Source organism: Thalassophryne amazonica, chromosome 1 (assembly GCF_902500255.1).
Source record: "Thalassophryne amazonica chromosome 1, fThaAma1.1, whole genome shotgun sequence".
Classification (NCBI taxonomy): Eukaryota; Metazoa; Chordata; class Actinopteri; order Batrachoidiformes; family Batrachoididae; genus Thalassophryne; species Thalassophryne amazonica.
The window spans coordinates 32,910,572-32,934,817 of NC_047103.1; the positions used below are offsets into that span (position 1 = coordinate 32,910,572).

General features: G+C 41.1%; 2 protein-coding genes across 2 annotated transcripts in view; one reads left to right on the forward strand and one right to left on the reverse strand.

The window, feature by feature from the left end:
* LOC117507846 (cadherin-6-like) overlaps positions 1-8,480 on the forward strand; it is a 199,034-nt gene extending 190,554 nt beyond the window's left edge. The window contains 4 exon segments of the mRNA XM_034167633.1: positions 2,501-2,752; positions 7,571-7,675; positions 7,678-7,707; positions 7,710-8,480. Coding sequence (XP_034023524.1) covers positions 2,501-2,752; positions 7,571-7,675; positions 7,678-7,707; positions 7,710-8,071 — 749 coding nt within the window. The 3' untranslated portion in view covers positions 8,072-8,480.
* A 12,807-nt stretch (positions 8,481-21,287) lies between these two features.
* drosha (drosha ribonuclease III) overlaps positions 21,288-24,246 on the reverse strand; it is a 268,873-nt gene continuing 265,914 nt past the window's right edge. Inside the window, 1 exon segment of the mRNA XM_034167642.1 lies at positions 21,288-21,488. Coding sequence (XP_034023533.1) covers positions 21,358-21,488 — 131 coding nt within the window. The 3' untranslated portion in view covers positions 21,288-21,357.

The following is a 24,246-nucleotide window of genomic DNA, read 5'->3' on the forward strand; positions in this document are numbered from 1 at the left end:
AGGATGGGCCGGGGCTTCCAGTATTTGGTGGACTGGGAGGGGTACGGACCTGAAGAACGCTCCTGGGTGAAGAGGAGCTTCATCCTGGACCCGGCCCTCCTGGCCGATTTCTACCGCCGCCACCCGGACAAGCCTGGTCGGGCGCCAGGAGGCGCCCGTTGAGGGGGGGGTCCTGTTGTGTGGGCCGCCAGAAGAGGAGGTACTGCTGGCCCACCACCACCAGAGGGCACCCTGCCTGGAGTGCGGGCTCCAGGCACCAGAGGGCGCTGCCGCCTAACAGGAGTAGCCGGGGTGACAGCTGACGCTCATTACCCATGACAGCTGTCACCACTCATCTGATCAGCATCAGTATATCAGCAAGACGTCATCTCCACCTCTTTGCCGAGATATCGCTCTACCAAGGAGGTAACGTACTCAGCCAATTGTGTTATCGTCTGACAATAATACTTTGTTGCTTGTGTGTAGGACAGCTGGAGACTATATTGGACTTTATTGGATAAGTACTCACATTCCTACACTACAGTATTTTTCTGACGAGAGGTGGAGGTGGTGTTTCCACCCTACGTGCTGCTGGGTGCAGACGCACCCACATCTGACTGTTTCTGTTCTTCGCCAGCAGTACCGGATCCGACGAGCGGAGGCAATGGCCACCTGGGAGTTCGGGACTTGGCGGCTCCAGTATTCCCGGGGTTGGTGGCGGAGGAAATCGGTGGTTTTCCGGTTCGACTTGGACAGACGTCTCCTATCTTCGAGCCTGCCCACACGACACCGTTGGAATTTCGGCTTATACTTGGACATTGTAATCAGTTGTGTTTGTGTGCGTGTTTCACAACAGTAATGCATTGTTATTTGACTTCCTCCATTGTCCGTTCATTTGCGCCCCCTGTTGTGGGTCCGTGTTCCTACACTTTCCCAACAAGTTGGTCATTTAGTACAATTAACCATCCAGTTAAACCATATTATTTCAGATTTTAAATATTTGTCATAAAATACTGAGAAAGGACAAACACGGTTGAGTCACAGTAGCTACTGGCCACAGCTAGTGGCTAACAGGTAGCTGACTTGACTCTGCAGACTAGCTGTCACTCAAAGCTTCCACCCATCTACTTAGTCATACTTTTATGGCTTGCAATAGCATAACTGAAGGAGTTACACATGTTCACGTTACAGTTGACGTGAACATGGAAACTAAGCCATACATGCTAAAAATATGTTTGTGGTTAGTTGGTGTGTTTTCCCTGGTACCCGGCTGTTAAAATGTTTATTTCTGCAGGAAAATTTGGAGAATTTAATATGGGCTTCTGTGGGGATTGTCTCAAGAGGCCATTCAGGGAACTGCATTATTTGGCACTTCCGTGTGAGCTTCATTTGTCACCACCGGAGGTTTCCGTTTGACTGGTATCCATTTATAGCTGGATGGACGGGGATGATACAGATAAAGTGTTTTGTCCAAGGAGATCTACTATATATCTTGGTAGCCCAACGTATTCCACTGAGTAACCTCCTCTAAATGGATATAAAAATGAATGTACATACAAGCAAAAGCTTGGTTGAAAAACAGAAAAACCTCGATCACGGTGTTAAATAAATTACACATTTCTTCTGGTAGTAACCAGCACACAGTGGCTGCTCCATTTGGGTCCATTCTTAGACTACGGGCACTTATGTCCTTTGATCATATTGTATGAAAAACAGAAAAAAAGGGAAATTTCACACTTTTATAGTTATCTTTACAATGAAAGTGTGTTAATAAATGTGTTCTAGTAGTCTATGATGACTTTTTCACCTTTTTCAGCATCATTATATGCAAATATTGCCGTTTTGTGCTTGTCCCACACCCAGACTTTTGATCTTCAATGATAAAAATGAATGATAAAGAAACATTTTTTCTAATGTTTTAAAATATCTCTGAATAAAATATCAGTAAAATAATCAAAACATAATTTGGGTATTCAATGTCATACAACTGTTGATTTTTTTTAAACAAAATGTAGTTGTCCCACACTATTGCCGTAATTTCCACCACACCACTGTAATGTCCCTTTAAACAGTTTGTATGAAAGATTGTTTGGAGATAAACAGTGACATCAGAGCACATGTATATAGCGCCAAATCACAACAAACAGTTGCCCCAAGGTGCTTTATATTGTAAGGCAATGGTGTGGTGGAAATTACATTTACAAGGCCAATAGTGCCCGTAGTTAAAGAATCACCCATTTATTAAGTTTAAATACGCATATGAATGATGGCGAATGCATTTCTATGCCACTGTTATTTGAAGCACTTTAGTATAAAGCCTCACATTCAAATGAGAGCGTTTTGCAGCGATGTGCCATATTTAAGGTCGTATTAACACTTCGTTGCTTTTCAGCTTCCATCGCTTCAAACATAATTAAAATGAAATGACGTTCTAGGAAAAGTCATTCAAAGAATGCTCTGAGGTTTATAAAGAAAAAAAAATGCATGAATGCCGCTGAGTCACTGGATGTTCCGTTTGCAGACAACACGGCCTGGATCCTGACGCGGCGCAACAGCTACAGCAGCCTGCAGAAGAGCGTGTACCACGTGCCCGTGGTCATTTCGGACGGAGAGTTCCCCATGCAGAGCAGCACCAACACGCTAACCGTCAAAGTCTGCACCTGCGACCGCGAAGGCAAGATGAAGCTGTGTAATGCTGAGGCGTTGACGGCGAGGGCAGGGCTCAGCACAGGGGCGCTGGTGGCCATCTTACTTTGCGTCATCATTCTGCTCAGTGAGTACCGACAACTTACTGACAACAAGCGTCCGCGGCAACTCTGCAGAAGATCATTTGTACAGATGTTCTCTTTATTTAATGATTTTTGAAATACAACCTTGGTGATGGTTGGCGGTTAAAGCGTTGGGTTTGAGACCAGAGGATCCTCTGTTCAAATCCCAGCCTGACCGGAAAATCACTAAGGGCACTTGGGCAAGGCCCTTAATCCCCTAGTTGCTCCCGGTGTGTAGTGAACATCGGGGTGAATGTGAGGCATTATTGTAAAGCGCTTTCAGTGTCTGACGCTGATGGAAAAAGTGCTATATAAATGCAAATTCTCCCCCAGCCAAGATTTTTAAAGAGTTCAATTATACACATTAACAACAAGCTAATACAAGTCATATAAATTGAAGTTCAACACTAGGGTTTAATTACCTGTTTGCATCCCTATTGCTTTAAATTTTAAATGGAAAGGAGCAGCTGCTGACACGCCCCCTCTCCTTATAGAGAGATGGCGTTTCTCTGGTATGCTCTTATTAGATACCTACATGGCCGCCATCTTGGATTTTCAAAATGGTAACCATAAAAATAGTTTTTGTCAATATTTCAGCTTCTAGACAGCCTGCAGCTTTGATTTAAACAGCTAAACGTACAATTTCAGGGTCAAGGAATGCAATGGGACCAAGTTGGAGAAGCTTAGTCTATCCATGTGATGTCATCTCCACTTCTAAATGACCTAGAGCTATGATTTTAACATCTAAACCTGCTTTTTCTGGGATGATTTACACATTTACTAAGTAATTGTATGTTTACAACAAACAATGTGAATGTGTACTTACAATGAAATTAAAGATTGCCCAGTGGATGACAAAAGCTGTCTTCTTCAGACTCATCATAGCTGGTACCCAGGGATATATTTTCTGATTCCCCTTCATTGTCAGTACACATTTTTGGCTTTAACTGTCATGGTATTGTTTAACTAAAAAATTCTAAAAATGTATAGTTTGCTTAATCCCCCCCAAAAGCCAACAAAATTTCATTGTGAACCTTCACAATGATCCAGACTATTATCGACACCCTGTTCTCTGTCATAGATCAAAAACAACGAAGAAAAACAAAAGGTTCTAATGCAAAAGGAAACACTGGTTTTCCGAATGCTTACATAACTAGAGCACTGCGCTCAACGCAAACCTCCACCAACACTAGTTTCCAATTCCACAAACATTTTACCTTGGAAAAAATTTCAAGGTCAAAGTCCTGTTAGAAGTGGCTTTTCATAAACTAAATTAGATGTGATCAAATGTCAGGAAAATGTATTCAGTTTATGCACTTGAATCAACATTTTATTTTGTGGTGTTGTCAGTTTTTCTTTCAACTTTTTTGGTTTCTGAATTCTTTTTCAGATAATTTTCACAGAACATTGGTTATCTCTCCTAAGCAGAATTTGTCATTGGTTTTGCCCAACTGATAACTGGAAGATAGACAAACAGGCATTAAAATTTGAACCTCCATCTAATTTTGGTGGTATAAGTAAATCCAAAACAGAAAAATGAAGACTGATTGACGCACTTTTGATTGGGTTATGATGCAAAATGTACACCAAATGGGCTGTTCGATGTTAAATTCAAATGTCCACAAAATCCACAATCTGGATCAAACTTCTCAGATGATAGTGTGTACCAGTGTACACCTCACTTTCAAATATGAGAGTCATTGGGGTATGTTTGATTTAGATAATGTAACAAACAGGGTTTTCAATGTTAACTTTAAATGTCCACAAAAACTGTAATCTGGATAAGATCCCGATCAAACTTTGTCAGTCGATAAATGACACCATAACGCTGTCAAACATGAAACAAAATTTTATATTTTTTGACAAAGTTGTGAATTTTTGAAAATTCATTCAATGTTAAAGATGGGAATTTTTCCAATTTTCTAAGATTTTTCCTGACTTTGATCATTAAATTGAATCTGTTCTTGCCTATCATGATATGAATCTTCAGTAAATATTTCATAAACTTAAATATGAAAATTTATGGGCTCCAGACAAACAAACCAAGGTGAAAACACCTCCTCAACTGTCATTGGCGGAGGTGATAAACTTTCCCATATGTATAGTCTTCCTAATCCTTCCAAAAAAGCCTGCTTAATTACATAGTGAAAATAACTACCGCTAAGATGATGTAATGAAGCCTTTGTCAAGATATTGTGAACACAAGGTTCCATAGATTCAGGCCCTTGGTGGCCAAATTATAATTAAAATGCCACCGATATCAAAAATGTTTGAGTACCTACTGAGGTGACCTTTTGTATCAAGTTTTATTTTGATAGATGAAGTCTTGGTCAAGATACCGTGTACACAAAGTTTCCAACACTCTTGTGACCACATTTAGAACAACACATGGCCAACGCTGAATATGTCTGAGATTTAAATTGACTTTGTGTACCATGTTTCACCATGGTATGTAAACTCTTTGCAAAGATATCCGTGCACAATGTTTGAGATGTTCTGCCTTCTGGTGGGTATACGAGGGCTGTCAATAAAGTAACGGTCCTTTTTATTTTTTTCAAAAACTATATGGATTTCATTCATATGTTTTTACGTCAGACATGCTTGAACCCTCGTGCGCATGCGTGAGTTTTTCCACGCCTGTCGGTGACGTCATTCGCCTGTGAGCACTCCTTGTGGGAGGAGTCATCCAGCCCCTCATCGGAATTCCTTTGTCTGAGAAGTTGCTGAGAGACTGGCGCTTTGTTTGATCAAAATTTTTTCTAAACCTGTGAGACACATCGAAGTGGACACGGTTCGAAAAATTAAGCTGGTTTTCAGTGAAAATCTTAACAGCTGATGAGAGATTTTGAGGTGATACTGTCGCTTTAAGGACTTTTCACGGTGCGAGACGTCGCTCAGCGCTCTCAGGCGGCGTCATCAGCCTGTTCAAGCTGAATACCTCCACATTTCAGGCTCTATTGATCCAGGACGTCGTGAGAGAACAGAGAAGTTTCAGAAGAAGTCGGTTTCAGCATTTTATCCGGATATTCCACTGTTAAAGGAGATTTTTTTAATGAAAGACGTGCGGACGGATCCGCGCGTCAAGACGCAGCCGACGCAGTGCGGCGGCACAGGAAAAACACCTCCGTGTTGATAAGCATTTGTAAAATCCAGGCGGCTTTTGATGGCTTTCAGTGGAGTGAGTATATGAGAAATTGTTTAACAGGCAGGACATGTTCCAACTTGTCCTTAAGGCTTTCAACAAAGGTGTTTTTCCTGTGGCGGAGCGTCGCGGCGGCTGCGTCCCGACGCGCGGACCCGTCCGCACGTCTTTCATTAAAAAAAATCTCCTTTAACAGTGGAATATCCGGATAAAATGCTGAAACCGACTTCTTCTGAAACTTCTCTGTTCTCTCACGACATCCTGGATCAATAGAGCCTGAAATGTGGAGGTTTTCAGCTTGAACAGGCTGATGACGCCGCCTGAGAGCGCTGTGCGACGTCTCGCACCGTGAAAAGTCCTTAAAGTGACAGTCTCACCTCAAAATCTCTCATCAGCCGTTAAAATTTTCACTGAAAACCAGCTTAATTTTTCGAACCGTGTCCACTTCGATGTGTCTCACAGGTTTAGAAAAAATTTTGATCAAACAACGCGCCAGTCTCTCAGCAACTTCTCAGACAAAGGAATTCCGACGAGGGGCTGGACGACTCCTCCCACAAGGAGTGCTCACAGGCGAATGACGTCACCGACAGGCGTGGAAAAACTCACGCATGCGCACGAGGGTTCAAGCATGTCTGACGTAAAAACATATGAATGAAATCCATATAGTTTTTGAAAAAAATAAAAAGGACCGTTACTTTATTGACAGCCCTCGTATTTAGGATCAAAATGCGGCCTATGTTGATGCATGTCAGGGTTAAGTGAGGTGACCCTGTGTTCCACGTTTAAGTTTGATATATGAATTCTTTGCCAAGATATCTTATATACGGACCACACTACAGGTTTCTGCATGAAAAGGCCTCTGTTAATTTGTCACTTAACAGGTATTGAAAATTAAGATTTCTCACTGCAAGACTCCATAGCTGACACTTTAATTTGAACAAGCAGCAAAGTGATGTGGCCTCTGAGCCAAAGAAAAGAAAGGGTTGTTTATTGAAACCCACTTTGCGATTTAGATATAAGCAGAAGAGGTGAACTGCAGAACCGCTTTAGGAAACGGAGCCCTTCCAGATACATATTTCAGTGGCTCTACTTAATCATTGCTTGTGAGGGGGGCGGACTTTGTACAGCCACGACTACAATAAACATTTCAAAGTCGAAGCAACATTTATGGTTGGGTGGAATTCTCGAGTTTGAGTTTCGTCGAGTATAAATGAATTGGGGTTAGGAGGAGAAAAACTGAAGATTAAAGTAGCTGGGGTTGTGGGGGGGGGGTCATCATTTTTCACAATAGGTTAATGCAGTGTGCAGCAAATACCGACAAAGAAAACCAATTTGTGGTTGACTTCGGTCCAAACAGGCCAGGTCGGTTGGGTACGCGGCTCTTAAACTGTAATTGTACATAAGTTGTGTTTGTATGAGGACGAGGTGCTCGCCGTGTTGTGCTCTTCTTTGTGATCTTAAGCAGCACTGGCCCTGAGGAAGGGGAAAATACATAATGCATCCTTGTGGTAGCTGAGCCTGTTTTACAAAGTCAGACACAGTCCCTGAACATCAGTGCAACATCAACAACTCCCGCCGGACACTCCGTGGCCTTCACAACAACAAGCAGAGGCAGCAAAGAAACAACAGCAAAAGTCACCAAACTCTTATTTGTTCTTTGTTCTTGTTGTTCTCCTCGCAGTGATTGTGGTGCTGTTTGCATCCTTGAGGAGACAGAGGAAGAAGGAGCCTCTGATCATCTCTAAAGAGGACGTCAGAGACAACGTCGTCAGCTACAACGACGAGGGCGGGGAGAGGAAGATACGCAGGCCTTTGATATCGCACGCTTCGAAATCCAGAGGCCATAGAGGAGAGCAAGCAGCGGCGTGACATCGTCCCCGAGACCTTCTACCCACCCGTCCGACGGCCCGTCCTCCCGCCTACTCGGGACAATAACGGGGATGTGAGGGACTTCATCACCCAGAGGCTCCAGGACAACGACAGCGACCCCACAGCGCCGCCGTACGACTCCCTGGCCACCTACGCCTACGAGGGCAACGGCTCCGTGGCGGAGTCCCTCAGCTCGCTGGATTCGGTGACCACCGATGGCGATCAGGACTACAACTACCTGAGTGAATGGGGACCGCGGTTTAAGAAACTCGCAGACATGTACGGGTGCGACGACAGCGACAGAGATTCCTAACGAGAACCCAGGCGCACAGAAGCAAGAAACGACCTGGAAATTAAACAGCGATGTTAACTTTTGGGGAAAATCTGGTGCAGAAGTGGCACGAGGAACAGAGAAAACAGTTTTTTTGTTTTTTTTAAAACCGCCACTGATCGCTGCTCATTTGTCCCTTCAGTGAACAAACGTAGGCTTTGTGTGTCCAGTGTTAGTCACATTTTGGGGAGGGCACAGTGATAAGAGACTGTTTGTTGAGACTTTTTTTTTTCCTCTCTGTGTATACGAGGTGCTCTGAACACCTGAATATATCTACACTGAATTTTTTTGTTTGTTTGTTTCCTCCAAAGCTGCCTCTGATGGACATGAGCAGTTTCGACAACCAACAGATATGCCTATGTATTTTTCAGTGTTCCGGGGACAATTACAACCCCAATTCCAATGAAGTTGGAACATTGTGTAAAATGTAAATAAAAACAGAATACAATAATTTGCAAATCCTCTTCAACCTATATTCAATTGAATACACCACAAACACACAATATTTCATGTTCAAACTGATAAACTTTATTGTTTTTGTGCAAATATTTGCTCATTTTGAAATGGATGCCTGCAACACATTTCAAAAAAGCTGGTACAGTGGTATGTTTACCACTGTGTTACATCACTTTTCCTTCTAACTATACTCAATAAGCATTTGGGAACTGAGGACACTAATTGTGAGTGTCATGATTGGGTATAAAAGGAGCATCCCCAAAAGTCTCAGCCGTTTACAAGCAAAGATGGTGTGAGGATCACCACTTTGTGAACAACTGCGTGAAAAAATGGCCCAACAGTTTTAAGAATAATGTTTCTCAACGTTCAGTTGCAAGGAATTTAGAGATTCCATCATCTACAGTCCATAATATAATCAGAAGATTCAGAGAATCTGGAAAACTTTACACTTTTGAAGTGGCAAGACCGAAAACCAACATTGAATGCCCGTGACCTTTGATCCCTCAGGCGGCATTGCATTAAAAACTGACATCATTGTGTAAAGGATCTTACTGTGTGGGCTCAGGAACACTTCAGAAAACCATTGTCAGTTAACACAGTTCATCGCTACATCTACAAGTACAAGTTAAAACTCTACCATGCAAAGTGAAAGGCATACATCAACAACATCCAGAAACACCACCACCTTCTCTGGGCCCAAGCTCATTTGAAATGGACAGACGCAAAGTGGAAAAGTGTGCTGTGGTCTGATGAGTCCACATTTCAAATTGTTTTTGGAAATCATGGACATCGTGTCCTCTGGACAAAAGAGGAAAAAGGACCATCCAGATGTTACCAGCGCAAAGTTCAAAAGCCAGCATCTGTGATGGTATGGGGGTGTGTTAGTGCCCATGGCATGGGCAACTTACACATCTGTGATGGCACCATCAATGCTGAAAGGTACATCCAGGTTTTGGAGCAACACATGCTGCCATCCAAGCAACGTCTTTTTCAGGGACGTCCCTGCTTATTTCAGCAAGACAATGCCAAGCCACATTCTGCACGCGTTACAACAGCGTGGCTTCGTAGTAAAAGAGTGCGGGTACTAGACTGGTGTGCCTGCAGTCCAGACCTGTCGCCCATTGAAAATGTGTGGCGCATTATGAAGCGCAAAATACGACAACGGAGACCCCGAAATGTTGAACAACTGAAGTCGTACATCAAGCAAGAATAGGAAAGAATTCCACCTACAAAGCTTCAACAGTTAGTGTCCTCAGTTCCCAAATGCTTATTGAGTGTTGTTAGAAGTAAAGGTGTTGTAGCACAGTGGTAAACATACCACTGTCCCAGCTTTTTTGAAACGTGTTGCAGGCATCCATTTAAAAATGAGCAAATATTTGCACAAAAACAATAAAGTTTATCAGTTTGAACATTAAATATCTTGTCTTTGAGATGTTTTCAATTGAATATTGGTTGAAGAGGATTTGAAAATCATTGTATTCTGTTTTTATTTACATTTTACACAACATCCCAACTTCATTTGAATTGGGGTTGTAAAAAAAAAACCATGCTGCATATTGTGAGTTCTCTATTAGCTTGTGTCACGTACTGTAATATGATACAATACTCTGTACAGTTGTTTTGTTTTGTTTTTTGTAGGGGATTTCTTGTGCCCAAATGATCCCCCCCCTCACATTAGTCACAATTGTCCTTGAGCTATAACACTGATGTGCACAGAGCGTTTTTGTCTCTACAGACAGGTTATTGGAGGGTTGGCCAAATCCATCATCCTTTGCCGATGGCTGACCGACATCGCAATGCGGTGCCACCATTGTGATGCCACGCCCCTGAACCTGCCCCCACACACAAATTCCATTGTCACTTTTACAACGTAAATATGTTTGTTTGCGCCGGGAATTCCGCTGGGCTTCAAATTGTGCACTGATGAATATGTACTATAAGGAGTGTCAGCAAGAGAACGTACAAATTTTGCAGCAAGTCTTTTGTGTACAAATGGCTGAGATGCGTGTAACTGCACTCTGTAGTAGCAAGCCATGTGTGGGCTGAAACAAGCTCAGCAGTTCAAGCGCGCTCCAGCAGTGTCTGAGGGAAATTACTGTGTTGCTTGGCTCAGAGGACCTGATAGCTGAGATGGTGTGGTTGTAAGTCGCCATCATAATTTTAATGGCACGCACAGAACAAATTAATAGAAGATCTCAAGAAGAGTTAGTCTGCCTGGAGAGACACCACCAGGCTGTCTTTGAATACCACGGTGGTCCACAACTCAGCATCCAGTTTTCTTGCAGACAATGGAAAAAGGGAATCTACAATATGAGAGGAGTTTGAGTTACAGGGAGATGTGCTGGGTTGTCTGACTTTGAAAAACGCTTTTGTTGACTTTTGCCAAATGGTGGAGGGGGACTCGCCCAAACCAAGTTGTGTTTTGTTGCCTTGTTGCAGTGCCGCATGGGACGGTGGTGCGCAATCTCAAACGTTTTGGAGCTGCATACGTGGATTAAATATGGAATTTTCAGGTTGTTCTCACTGCAGTATCACGTTCAGCTTTGATAATTCCTGCAAGGCAAGCTTGAACTCCAGATATTTCCTTATTGAGCTGAATGTCTTAAAATCAGTGTGATTTTGTGGATATAATGCACCAATGTGACGTGTACTGCACTCAGTTAGATGAAATGCTGGTCTTTTTCCATGACACATCAAAATATTTAATAGTTACTTCAGAAACATATATTTCAGTCTGTGCAGCTTGTTGTAAAGATCCTAAACTTGACAAATCACTCAAACATTAGCCGATTTACCTTTACAATTAATTTCATCTGTTTGTACAAAAAAAACAAAAAAAAAAACATGCATAAAGCTGTAACAGGGGCTTTGATTGTAAATGGCTTTCATATATTTAAATGGGATTCTGCATATGTGTGGAGGTTTATACAGCATTGTGCAAAAAAAGCAATGCACAATTTGGAAAAATAGCTTTAAGTAAACTGTAGGTGTTTGTGAACATGCAGACCTTGTGCTGACTGTAGCCATTAATGCAGCATGGCAGAATTTTGGCATCTAGCAGGAAGTTTTCAAATTGCAGTCAAAGACTATATATTAGAGCCCGATTGATATGGATTTTTTGAGGCCGATGTCCGGTAACGATATTTGGATGAAAAAAAATGCAGGTAATCGATAAATTGGCTGATTTGCTGATAGCCGATAAATCAGCCGATATTATTTATTTATTTATTTTTTTTTTTTATGAAAAAAATGTTTTTTGGACCCTTAACAAAAAAAAAGGTATGAGCGCTAAAAGCTGAAGCTTTGTCCTCATATTGATTACTTTATAACAGAGTTTAATTTTCAAGTTCAAAAAATGCAATCAACAACATCCTTATAAACTTGTGCTTTTTCAGCCTATCAAGTGCACTATGACGGCGAACTACGGGGGGCTGGTGATGAACACATTTAAGCAGGGGTGTAAGCAGCTCTCAGTTGAAAGGAGTCAGAGCTCCATTACTGGACAAATGGCGCAAGGACATTTACATTGCCAACACAAAACATTATTTCAGTAACTGTTCTGTTTATGAGAAATTATCGGCGTTCTGTTGGCAAAAGTTTGGCCGATAGTGAGTACTTTGAAAAGGGCTTATATTGGCTGATAATATTGGTCGGGCTCTACTATATTTTATTATAATATATATATATAAATACACACACACACTGGACAAAGCCTGCTTAGGGTTTCTAGAAGAACCTGACCAGCTGATATGAACCTATCACTGGGTGTCACCCACGTGTCCCATCTTGTACGCACCAGCTAAGCTAACAGGCTAACCTTGGTTCAGGTGTATATTAAATCATATTTTGGGGACTGTGCAGTGGTTGTCATAACAGTTTGCTTTGGTGTGGGCATTAAAAATTATGAGCCCCTTATTTCTCAGGTAATAAAGCATTAACGGGACGTAACAGATCAAGCTACCACTAACTGCTAAAAAGCGCTAATGCCATTAGTATACCAACATTAAACGAGATTTACTCAGCGCAAATATTGCAGCAGGGATGTCATAGATGATCAATCGTGACATTTCACCCTTCAATAAGCCATATTATTATAGGTATTTGCAGTAAAATGCTTAAAATGACAGACAACAGCTAACGACTGGCATAACTCTGCTCACCTGCTGTCCCTCAAAGGGACTACAGCCCTAATTATACATGACCTTATATCATTATAATGCCTTAAACTGAGAAGTTAGAAAAAAATTCACACCCCCCCCCCCATACAGTTTTGTGTCTATTCAGTTTGCTCTAAGCATTCAAGTGTTTGATTTGTAAAGGGGGAGAATAATGCTCAGTTATTGATTTGCTTGCAATTTGAAACTTGAAAGCTAAACATCATTGAAAAAATTCTACCATGTTCCTTGAAATGTGAATGCATATTTTGATATGGTTGCACATCCCAGAACAGTCCAGTGGTTGTCCGTGTTGATGCTTTTCATTTCATATAGGTTCCGGATCAATGTTCAACCATTCACACATTCTATCCATAGTTTGTTTCCTTCTAGTTTTACTTTGTGTTCTGTTGTATATTTTCATTCTGTATTTAGCATCGTAGCAGGCATCATGTTTCTCTGTGGGGTTGCTAGCTTGTTAGCTCATGAAAGTAGGTATGCCGCAGCTAGACATGTCCATGGGATATTACATAGGTTAAACAAATAGCATTTTTGATCAATCTGTGCATTAATGACACCAATTTAAACAGTTTGATCCCATTGTAAAGCCTTTAAAGCTAAAGATGTATAAGATGACTTCATCTGGTTTTGGCCTATCCACTTATCCACCATTTTTTGCTGTACCAGCCCTACACCATTCCCAGGGCAGAGGAAATCTTGTGTGACTACCACTTATCTTTTTAACAGAATTATTGGGTAAGTTGTCCCATTGTTTTACAATTACTTTATGTTTAACATGTTATTATTCCCATATAGCATCTTTGGGGAGTTTTCATTGATGTGGAAAGGTTTGCGACTATAATAGTATCATTCATATTATATATATAACTCTAGAATGAGACTCAACTGGATCATACTATTAAGAATATATGGCATTTTTAATACTACAACAGAGCTTTGCTCCTTTTTCTCTATAATTTGAGTGACACCACAGAAAGCCATAAGCAATAGATTTCAGACAGAAATTTAAAATTTGTTTTTTTGCAGACAAACTACTGACTCAAAAAGCATCAAAACCCAAGTGTATTCAGAGGGAGTAGGGGGCTTAAGGCTTTGTGCTGTACTGTGGTTAATGTGATACATCAAAGACACTTGGCCTTAAAATAACAATTCGACAAAATGTGAAACGTCACATTTCACGTCACTTTTTTGTGGATTACTGTAGTCAAATGGATAAGACATCAAGTTTATGAAACACTTTGGAAATATAGTTTGATGCAAGAGAAATAAGATTTGGTGAGGATTTGGATTCAGCTGGCAGATGTAGGTAGGTCTGGGAGATAAGAACTAGACTACCAATATACAGACTGGGGTTCTACTCGTGTGCTTCAGGCTACCTGTGACCTTAGACAAGAAGCTTCATCTGCATCATTCCAGTGCACCCAGCTGTAAATGGGTACCGGCCATACCTGGGGAAGTAACCTGCAATAGATTGACTCCCATCCCTCTATTGTGCTTCACACTCTGGAATCTAGGAGATAAGTACCAGCGCAATGGTCATTTGGGCTGTTGTAGGACTTGCTTCTTCTTCTGGATTCATAGATTCAGCAGTTCATTATAGATTTCTTTTACATTATGAGACAGGGAATCTATGATTTTTATCAATAACTCAAGCTAAAACACACATATTGATTTTAAACAAAAAGGGACAGTAATTTTTGGACCCACAAATGCAATTTCACCTGGAGGTAGCCTAGAAATTCAGATCTGTTACCTCAGGTTGAATATATGGACTCAGTGGACACATGTTGAAACAACCTTTCAAATGTTCAGTGTTTGGTTCAGTTTTTCAGAGCATTATGATATCTTATCACTTTCATGGATATGCATTCCAGACATTTATAGCCTGAAGCTTTGTCCTACCTTGGAACCTCTTAGAGCTGGGTCCATGACAAACTGTGACGCGTGACATTCCAGCATTGTGCAGTGGTCTTGCTTTAACCGTGGTGGGATTTTCAAGATGTACAAAAATTTCTTTGTTCTGTCGCAGATTTCGACATCCTTTGGTAATCCCTCCCATTTCTGCGAAGCCCATTAACGCATGGGTGTGACATTCGCGGAGGTTTGGTGGAAGCATGAACTAGATCACATTCATGGACAACCTTGATGTTCATATGCCGGTTGTCTGTTACAGACATTACCTTTTGGAATGCATATTCATGTCTTTGAGTCATCAACCTTGAGGTTGGGAGACTCCTGTGAAGATCTTATGGAGTCATGAGGTCACTGGACAGACATGTTTGGTAATGCTAATACCTTTGCAGGAGAATGAAGATCCAAGTCTTTAGGGTCCTGGTGTTTCCCGTCTTACTCATGGAATGACTGTGTCAAATGAAGGACACTCAGAAGTATCACTTGCATCATGAGGAAGTGTCAGCTACAACATTTCAATGTGCGGCACATTTCTCTGGGCATGATCCAACATGTACTTGCCTTGACCATCTGTACCCCCAGCGACTGCAGAAGGCTAAGAGGCACCCTGATTTTATCTTGCTGTGGCACACACATGGTTGCTTGTGAGAGGTGCATTGCATTGGTCATCTGCTTGTGCGGTTGCTGTATGTGACCATGGTTCATGTGACATAGCAGTTTGCATCACCCATGTTAGCATGATTGGATATACTGAAGTTAACACTGCATGTCATTTGAGACAGTCGGTCATTAGCCAAATGTGCCATGTTGATGTAACAAGGATTGGCACACATAGCAACACTGGCAAATGCCAGAATTCTTGTTATTTCCATAACTATCATCACTAGTAAAAAATAAATAAATTCCACACATGCCATGCCTGCTTCCATACTGGAGTACAGCTGGAAATAACTTGCGGCCGGAGATTGTATTCCGCAGCACTGAATGTACATGATGATGACGCAAGACAGCAGTTCAACAAAGAAATGTGCACAAAAGTAAATAAGACCAGTATTTTCCTTTAGGTACTCTGGGTATTGATCGCTGTGCTTCCCTTTCCATTACATCTACCATATGTATTGCTGAACATGAAGCCGGTTTGTGTGTTCAGGTTTTACCCGATGGAATCCCTGTGGGAGGAACAGGGTGACCTTTTTCATAAAGATGCTTATTGAGGAACACCTGACCTTTGAGTTGTGTGGAATAAGGTTGTTAATCCTGGAGATATGTCCTTTGCTCAGAGAGAAACTCAGCGTCACCCTGCAGCAACAATAACTGAATCGTTGAGATTGGAGTTTTTATTGTCTCACATATTCAGCAAACAATGGTGAAAATGTTTTTAAAAGTTGCCTTACACACCTATTCCACAGACCACAGTTCTATTATGGTCCCCCACAATAGAGAAAAAGTGCAAAAATGGGATGAAATGGCTGGCTTATAAAGTGCAGACCTGGCAACTGGCTGGCTAGTAACCCGCTCAAAAACAAAAGCAAAGCTGTGCCCGGCTATGTTCTCAGGCAGAACCGCAACAAATGCTGCTTTTGCTTCAAATTTTTACCCCGATGGAGCACAATCAAACAATTTCAAGCTGTACTAGGACTACTCCATTTAAGGGTGTCTGAACATGATTGGAGCTGTTAAGACTACGAACACCTGGAAGCGACTGCGCAATGATGCCGATTTGGTGAATTGGGATGAAACTATTGAACGGCTCAAAAATTTCACCCCAATTTCAAAACTGGTGCTGATGATGGCCGTAACTACTATGTATGAATACCAAGTTTGTCCAATGTTGACAAAAGGTGGATCAAGAAGTTACTCTGATGCTTCAGAATGATCCCCGATTTGCTATTCTGGATGAAACGGGAAGGAGCGGCACTCAGTGGAATAAGTGTATTAACGGCAATACGGCCAAATTACTTAGAAAGCTTTGAAGAATGAGATGGAATTATATAGGCCAGCCAAAACAAGCTTTGCTCACTTTCGTAAAAGGCCAAGGCGTGAAGAGGCTGACATTTATCAGACATTTCAGACAGTAATAACACAACACAATCACATAATTGCCACAGTGTCAGGTATTTTCTTCTCCGCGGTCAGAAGCAGGCCTGCCAGTCACAAAAGTGGACCGTGTTAAACAAATGACAGCACAATTGTTGAAAAGATTAAAGTGCATCTGCTCTGCTGTTATATGCATACTGTATGTTCTCTTTGGACGGCGGTTTTATTAGCTTGTTGTTGGAGCTCCCGTCATGTAAGTGGTCATTTCAGACCACAGCAGGGTTTCCATGAAAAGCATTTAATGGGTTTAAAAAAAATATCTTCACTGAAAGAAAACTGCCTTTCTGCCTCCAGGTACAACGTGTGGTCTTGAATGGAAATCAACATGTCGGCAGCACTCACCAAAAGCTCCCCCCCCCCCCTCTTTTCCCGCCTTCACAAGACGCGTCAGCGGATTGCCACAAAGAAGACGCGATTGTGTTTTGTCTACGGAGATGGTACTTGCCTCCGAGCATTGGCTAACATAGCGAAAAATATTGCACATCGTAACGTAGTGTCATATCTGGTTTTTCAAATAGTTTTTATCAACGGGGTGAACCAGACGCTCCCGATACGTCAGTGGTTGTTAATGTGTAGACGTGTTTCGGCCTTGGGGCTCACCTCTACTACGATATACTATGTTGGTGATGGTGTCAAGTTTTTGTGAACGTAGAAGCTGTTTGGGAGGTTGTGGTAGTGTAAGGGGCTCTGCGTCACTGGCCATTCATTGACCTGCTTTGTAAAACGTGATATTTTGTACTGAATATTTATATGACACAATTAAATATCTTTAAAAATCAGCCTTGATTCACGGTCTTTGAACCATTCAGAATTTTCTATAATTATGCCTACATTCTACACGATGTACAAAATTATGAAATCGAAACAAAACGGTTAACGTGATTGTAGACTCTTTAATTCAATGGGTTTATAAAAAAAAAAAAAAAAATCGCATTAACAATTTGGAATTATTTTTTCATAGCCCAGAAATAACTGGACAAGCTAAAACATCACTTTTACAGCCAGTTTTTTTTTTTTTTAGACAAGTCTGGAGGTTGCTACACCTACATTTCCAAGTCACTGAACATTTGTTGGCCTTCATTCAGAAATATAATTGTGTAAAAAAAGATCACTCCAAAATGACTATGAAGAGTGTATAGGCTTCGGTGGCTGTGAAACTGCATTGTGCAACTGCTGTCTGTTGCATCACCAATTATACAGGTTATTATAGAAGTGGCACACTGAAGAATTTTCTTACAAAGAAAATGAGAAATGTCAGCTAAAGTTTGCAAGAAGAATGAGAGACACGAGCCCGGATTTGATCTGTTTGCTTGTGTGAAAAATCATTCAGTTTCACTCCACTACGAAATTATCACTAGTTGCGCCATGCAGTTGTTTCCGCCAGTAACAAAGAAGACTAAAACTCCATCAGAGTTGTCTAGGTGTCTTGGTGGCTTCCCTCACTTGACTGCTTTCTGAATAGCCAGTTTTTTTTTATTTTTATAACTGCTTACTCCAGACAGATCTAACATACTCTGTGTATTTCAGAATGACTGACATAGATGAAGTCCAAGACACATTCAGTGACTTGAAAATGGTATGTGACCATTTTCAAGTCACTGAATGCCGAAACAAATCTGGCTGTAAAACTGACGATGTGTGTTAAAGAATCTTTGTATTTGGGGCTCTGACACAGGGGTACTATGTACACAAATAGCTGTAATTCTTCAATGGTGATGGATGCAATACCTTTTGTTAAACCCCTTAAATTAAAGGTATAGCGCCACTGGGCTTTTAAAATTTAAGTAAAGAAATTTCTTTGGCACCAGTGCAGTTTTACTCCATGGCATTTAAGATAAGGAATTCATAATATGATATTACCAACATGATCAAAATTCATGCTGTCTGGAAACAATTTAGAATTTCAACCCCTGAGGAGGATAAATTCAATGGATCAGATACTATGACCAACATTTGGTAGATTTGGAAGTGATTTACAAATAATCTTACTGTTGTTAATGTAAAATGGGTCACAAGTAATCTCAACTAATTTAACTTCCTTACATAGTTTGTCTGCATGTCAGCAATGAAGGAAAAGACAATATTATGTTTGGAATTCAGTAGAAACTAACTTTTCTCAGTTTTGTGAAATTTAAAAAGGCATACATCTTTAAAGCTGGTTGTATGCACTGCAAGCACATCTTATTTATTTATTTATTTTTTCATTTTTAACTCCATTGTGAAGGGGTACACAGGCAAAATGACCCAGATTTCGTCACTGCCCAGTTACTTATGGACCTGACTGGGTTGATTTGTCAGGTTTATGCATGTGTACTCTTCCGGATGGAGAGGAAAATATAGTATTTTACAGTAGCAGCAGCCATGGCTCGTAAAGAAATACACTTTCCTCACAGGTAAGTGTCGAACAGCTCCAGTAAATTTCGAGTTAAAAGACTAAACACTCCACAGCGGACAGTAATTCATGTGTTCATACGATGGCTGTTGTTAAATAGCTGGATCCAAAAGCTACGCAACAGAGGAAATTGTTAATTAGACGATCTATAATTAAAATCTGTTGAATGTTCAATCGGATTTAGACAGAGGCTAAGACGAGGTAAAAATTATTATTATTTTGATTATGTGACAATGACTGGTAGATGTGGCACAGACGGTGACACCATAGAGCCACTGAGTTTAACGGACTCAAGCCTTCTTGTTAAGTCCTCTTAGTGGTGCACTTTACAATAAATACAAGAAATCTGGCTATAAACTGATGACAAGAATCTGAAGCTTTGATGGTTTATTTATCAACTCATTCTCAATATAAAAATGACTTATTTTTTGTTTACATTTGTAACAGTGTAGACACATTGCAATTAAAAAGGTATAACAAAGCAAAAGCACATAAAAAGAAAGTGAGGGGGGAGGGGAATCAAACAAAACAACTGAAGGCCACATTTAAAAACCGCAGCTCTAAAGGACATAAAACACAACAGCATAATGTTTCTTCATGTTTGTCTTCTGTCCATAATATCAGACTTGAAGATGCTGGATATAAAACATTTTAGTCTTAATGGATAATTTCACTTTTTTTTTTTTAAACATTCGTAGTCATATTTAAACACTGTTGGCAATCAAACCTTTGATGATTACTTACACTGAAAAAAAACCCCCCTCAAAATGTTGTTTCAATTGTTAACACCTGAATGAATTAACATCTTTGAAATTAAGTTAGTATGTTAGATCAACGCTAACTTAAATTCAAAGAACTTAATTCATTTAGATGTTACCAATTGAAACAATTATTTGAAGTTGGCTCAGCTACTCTCTACTTTCAGTGTAGTTTGTGAGAAACCTTTATTTGTTAATTTATTGATTTTGAGGAAGGAATGAATGACAGCGAACACAGCAGCCACATCGACAGCTGAGAAGCTTTTGTGTGCTCCAAATAAATAAATATATATTTAAAAACGGAGCCATGTTTAGAAGATAATTCCGGTCAGTTTGCTATCCGTGGATGTCGTGCACGGTAAATAAACCCTACTGCAATTAAATAAGTGGACTGGAACCACATGTCACTGCGTTTGCTATGCCACTGAACTGCCCCAGCTCCAAGATGGCAACCAACTAGTCAGACAACTGATCCATCCCTGATCTCCAAAGGAAGCATCTATCTGCTGTAGCCAGATGAACCGTGGTGCCGCCCTTGGCTTCCTCCAGCTGCTGGGATCCTCAACACTGAGGCACCTGCGTGCTGGATCATGCACATCAAAAATATTGGAGCTAACGCTCCCTTCACGATGCAAATGGTAACACCTTATCTGAGTCTCACACAAAGTCATTCCACTGGAACCCAAAGATCCTCCGAAGAGACTTGGGTCACTGGTTAGTGTCCAAGTATCACAACCACATAGTAAGACAGGAAGCGGCAGATATCGGCATCCTCATTCCGTAAACTGTCCTCAGGTGTCTGTCAATCTCAATCTCAAAACGCCGAGGACCCAGAGACATGACATCACTGCCGACATCAGTGAGTGTTTCTACAAATTCAACACTTTTACTGCGAACAGGTACACCTGATGGCCAAGTCTAAGAAGTTATTGAATGTCTGGATCGCAAACACTCACACAGAGTCTCAGATGCTAAAAATTCAGTACTACATCAAAAATATACGTATGTCAGCAATCATATAATGCAAGAATGCAATCATAACTAAGGTTCAGGAAAACGTGGTTTTGAGTTCATTCAGAGCTCGACTAACCTATGATGGACTGGTGTCCTGCATTGGAGGAGTTGTAGACTCTCATCTGCGTCACACTATGGTATCAGAGGATAAGTGTACCCTAATCCGAACTTGTGGACAAACAGATTTGTGTTATAGGACAGTTTTCATAGTTGAGTCGAGCAGATTGCCAACGATGTTTTAATATGACTACGGTTGTCAAAAAGTGAACATTTCCTTTTAGTCAATGAGTTGTGTCCACAGAAGCTTTTCAAAACTAATCCTCACCTGCATCTCGTCGTCGAAACAATCACTCACTCTTCCTAAACTCTCCGCGATCAAACTAGTGGCACTTGGATTTGGCTAAACCCGGCAGTCAGGTTCCTTAATGCGGCCTCGTATCTTGATTGGACGAAAAACAGGTGCTGTCACTTCCTGCATTCCTCCGCCTCGTCGGTCTCCTTCTCCTGCCGTTCCCGCTCTCGTCTCATCTCCTTCAGCTCCTGCCTGTATTTCCGCTCGATGAAGCGCTTCTGATGAGCCATCTGTGGGAAGTTATCTGGTGCGGGGAGAGGCAGAGCAGGGGGGGAACAGAGGCAAGTCGAGCAAGGAGAACAGATAAAGAGAGGGAGACACAGAGGCAGGAGTGTGAAGAGACAAGGTCAGCTTCTGACTGGGCGACGACTTGCAATTTACGGCTCAAACTGCAGCGAGGATAGATTGCTGACCAAAGCCTCATGCTGTCACTTTGGTCAAATGAGCAAAGGCATTATTGTCGTGGGCGTTATTGTGATTAAATTGGCCTTGTCTTCTGATTTCATTAATAATGATGAAGTAATGAGAAATTAGACAGGCCTTGTTTGGTTTCAGCACAATGACTATGAGATCTGATAAGATAATTACAAGTGAACATTTTGAAATAAGATCTGTAACAAGATGGCGTGACAGCGGCAAAAAAAAAAAAAAAAAGAAAAGAAAAAAAAAGAAATGAAGATTGATATTTTTACACTTTGGTGCACCAGTGACGTTTAAACCTCACTGGTTCTTTCTGTTCTTGTTCTTTCTTATTTCTTCGGAAACAATTTGAACTGATTGCGAGACAGCCCCCCCCCCCCCCCCCCCAATAGACTGTAGGAAAAAATGGACTCACAGCAGCTGTGACATTAGTTTCAGCAGACACATTTTGAATCTCTTGGTAATTTTGGTAAATGGGGCAGAGCTGAGGAACGAGAAAGCCACAACCGCTATGACTGATGTTCAGGTACACTTTTTATTCACTGCCAAGACATGAGAAAATAACCGCTGAGGCCATTGTGTTGTACAGAAACAAATTCTACTTTGTATTTCAATTTTCCTGTGGATCCCAGAGGAATCTTCTTTCAACAGTGTCTGTGGCTACATTCACATGCTGTTAATATTCGGGATAAGGTCAATATTCCGGTTTCTGAATCATTAGGAATAACCCGTTTACATGCTTAAGCAGTAATATGTGTCGTCATTGTAAAGCTGCTTTTAGTAACACAGAAGAAGCCTCACAGACCGGAGACCAGCATGACAGTGGCTACTTTTACGGACAACACATCGCCAACTTGATGCGGTGTTTCCGTTCACCGCACAGTTGGCGATGTGGACACATTAATCACAGAGAACAGCAGTGCAGCCGGAATGAAAGTGAGTCAGCATTTCTGAAAATATTAGCGAGTTCCTGCCTCAATTGCTAAAACTGTAATTTCTGAAAAACGTAACTATAGAGTGACCAGGAGATTCTGATTCCAAGCACATAAAAAAATACCAGAGGACGTTTGTTGTCTGATGAACTGTGCGTTTTATCACAATGAATAATCTATATTATAACAGCCAAGTGGCCTCTGTGCGTGTGCATGTGTATGGCCTCGATCACACAGAAAATGAGGAGAGCTGACATGTGCTGTTTGGTATGCTTACGTATTTTGGTTCAAGAATGAACACTGCAAAAATGGAAAGCTGATAGGACAAATAATTTTGGAGAAATTAGCAATTTTAGTTAACCAGTAAACAATAGACGTTGTGCTGCAATGCATCATGGGAACATTGTTGTTAGTATTACTGATTCGTTGTGTTTTTGTAGTTCAATTGGTTTAGTCAGTTTAGTTTTGTTGCCAGTAGCATAAGTGAAAAGCTGAGACTGTCTATATATGCTCCTTTCCTCACCTTTGACCATGAGCTTTGGGTAGTGTTGCAGATACAAGCAGCAGAAATGACATTCCTGCATCAGGGATTTGTGCTTACACCCTGGGACAAGGTGAGAAGCTTGGGTATCCAGGAGGGACTCTGAGGACAGTCATTGCTTCTTCACACTGAAAGAAGCCAGCTGTGTTGGTTCAGGCATCTGGTAATGATGCCTCCCTGGTCATCTCCCTAGGGTTAGGCTAACTCTAACTCGAGGGAGATCCTCCACGTGCATCCAACTGGGAGGAGACCCCAGAAAAGACCCAGTACACATTGGAGGAATTACATTTCCCAGATGGCTTGGGAACACCTCTCAATCCCTCAGGAAAAGTTAGAGGACTTGTCCAAGGATAGGGAAGTCTGAGATGAGCTGCTTGGTCTACTCCCACCGTGAAACAAGAAAGTTTGTCACAAATTGCATATAAATGCATATAAATTTCAGTTTCATGTAAATTTAGGTCAAGAACACTTACGCTTTGTTGGCCAGGCCTGAAGCCATGTTCTTTTATGTGATAAACATTTTAGAAAATGGGTTTCTTGATTGAAAATGGACAGATGTTTTCCAATAACCGACTGTAAATAAAGCTGAAATATTATTTACCTGTGTGCTTTTTCTTGTCATTAATAAAGAATGTTAAATATAATAAGTTAAGGATTAATACGTATTTTCTGATGACTGATTGTAATGATGAAAACAGGAAATAAACATTTCCGTGTGATATTTCCACATTGTAATTTGATGCCCAAATACATAAGTACCTGTATGCTTGGTTTTAACAACAACCTAACCAGTCATTCTCACTGTGTCTTGTACAACAACATGACCTCCAACCTTGGTGACATGAAATATGGGGTTCGACAGGGGCCTGTGTTAGGTCCCCTGCTTTTGTCCCTTTATACAGCACCCCTTGGGCACATATTGTGACGTTTTGGGATCACCTTTCATTGCTATGCTGATGACACTTATATGTACATGCCGATAACTGCTGGTAATCTCATCCACATAAAATCCTTAGAAGACTGCCTTGTATCAGTGAAAAGCTGGATGTGTAGCAATTTCCTACTTTTACACTCTGACAAGACTGATGGTTCTTGGTTCAGTGAGACAT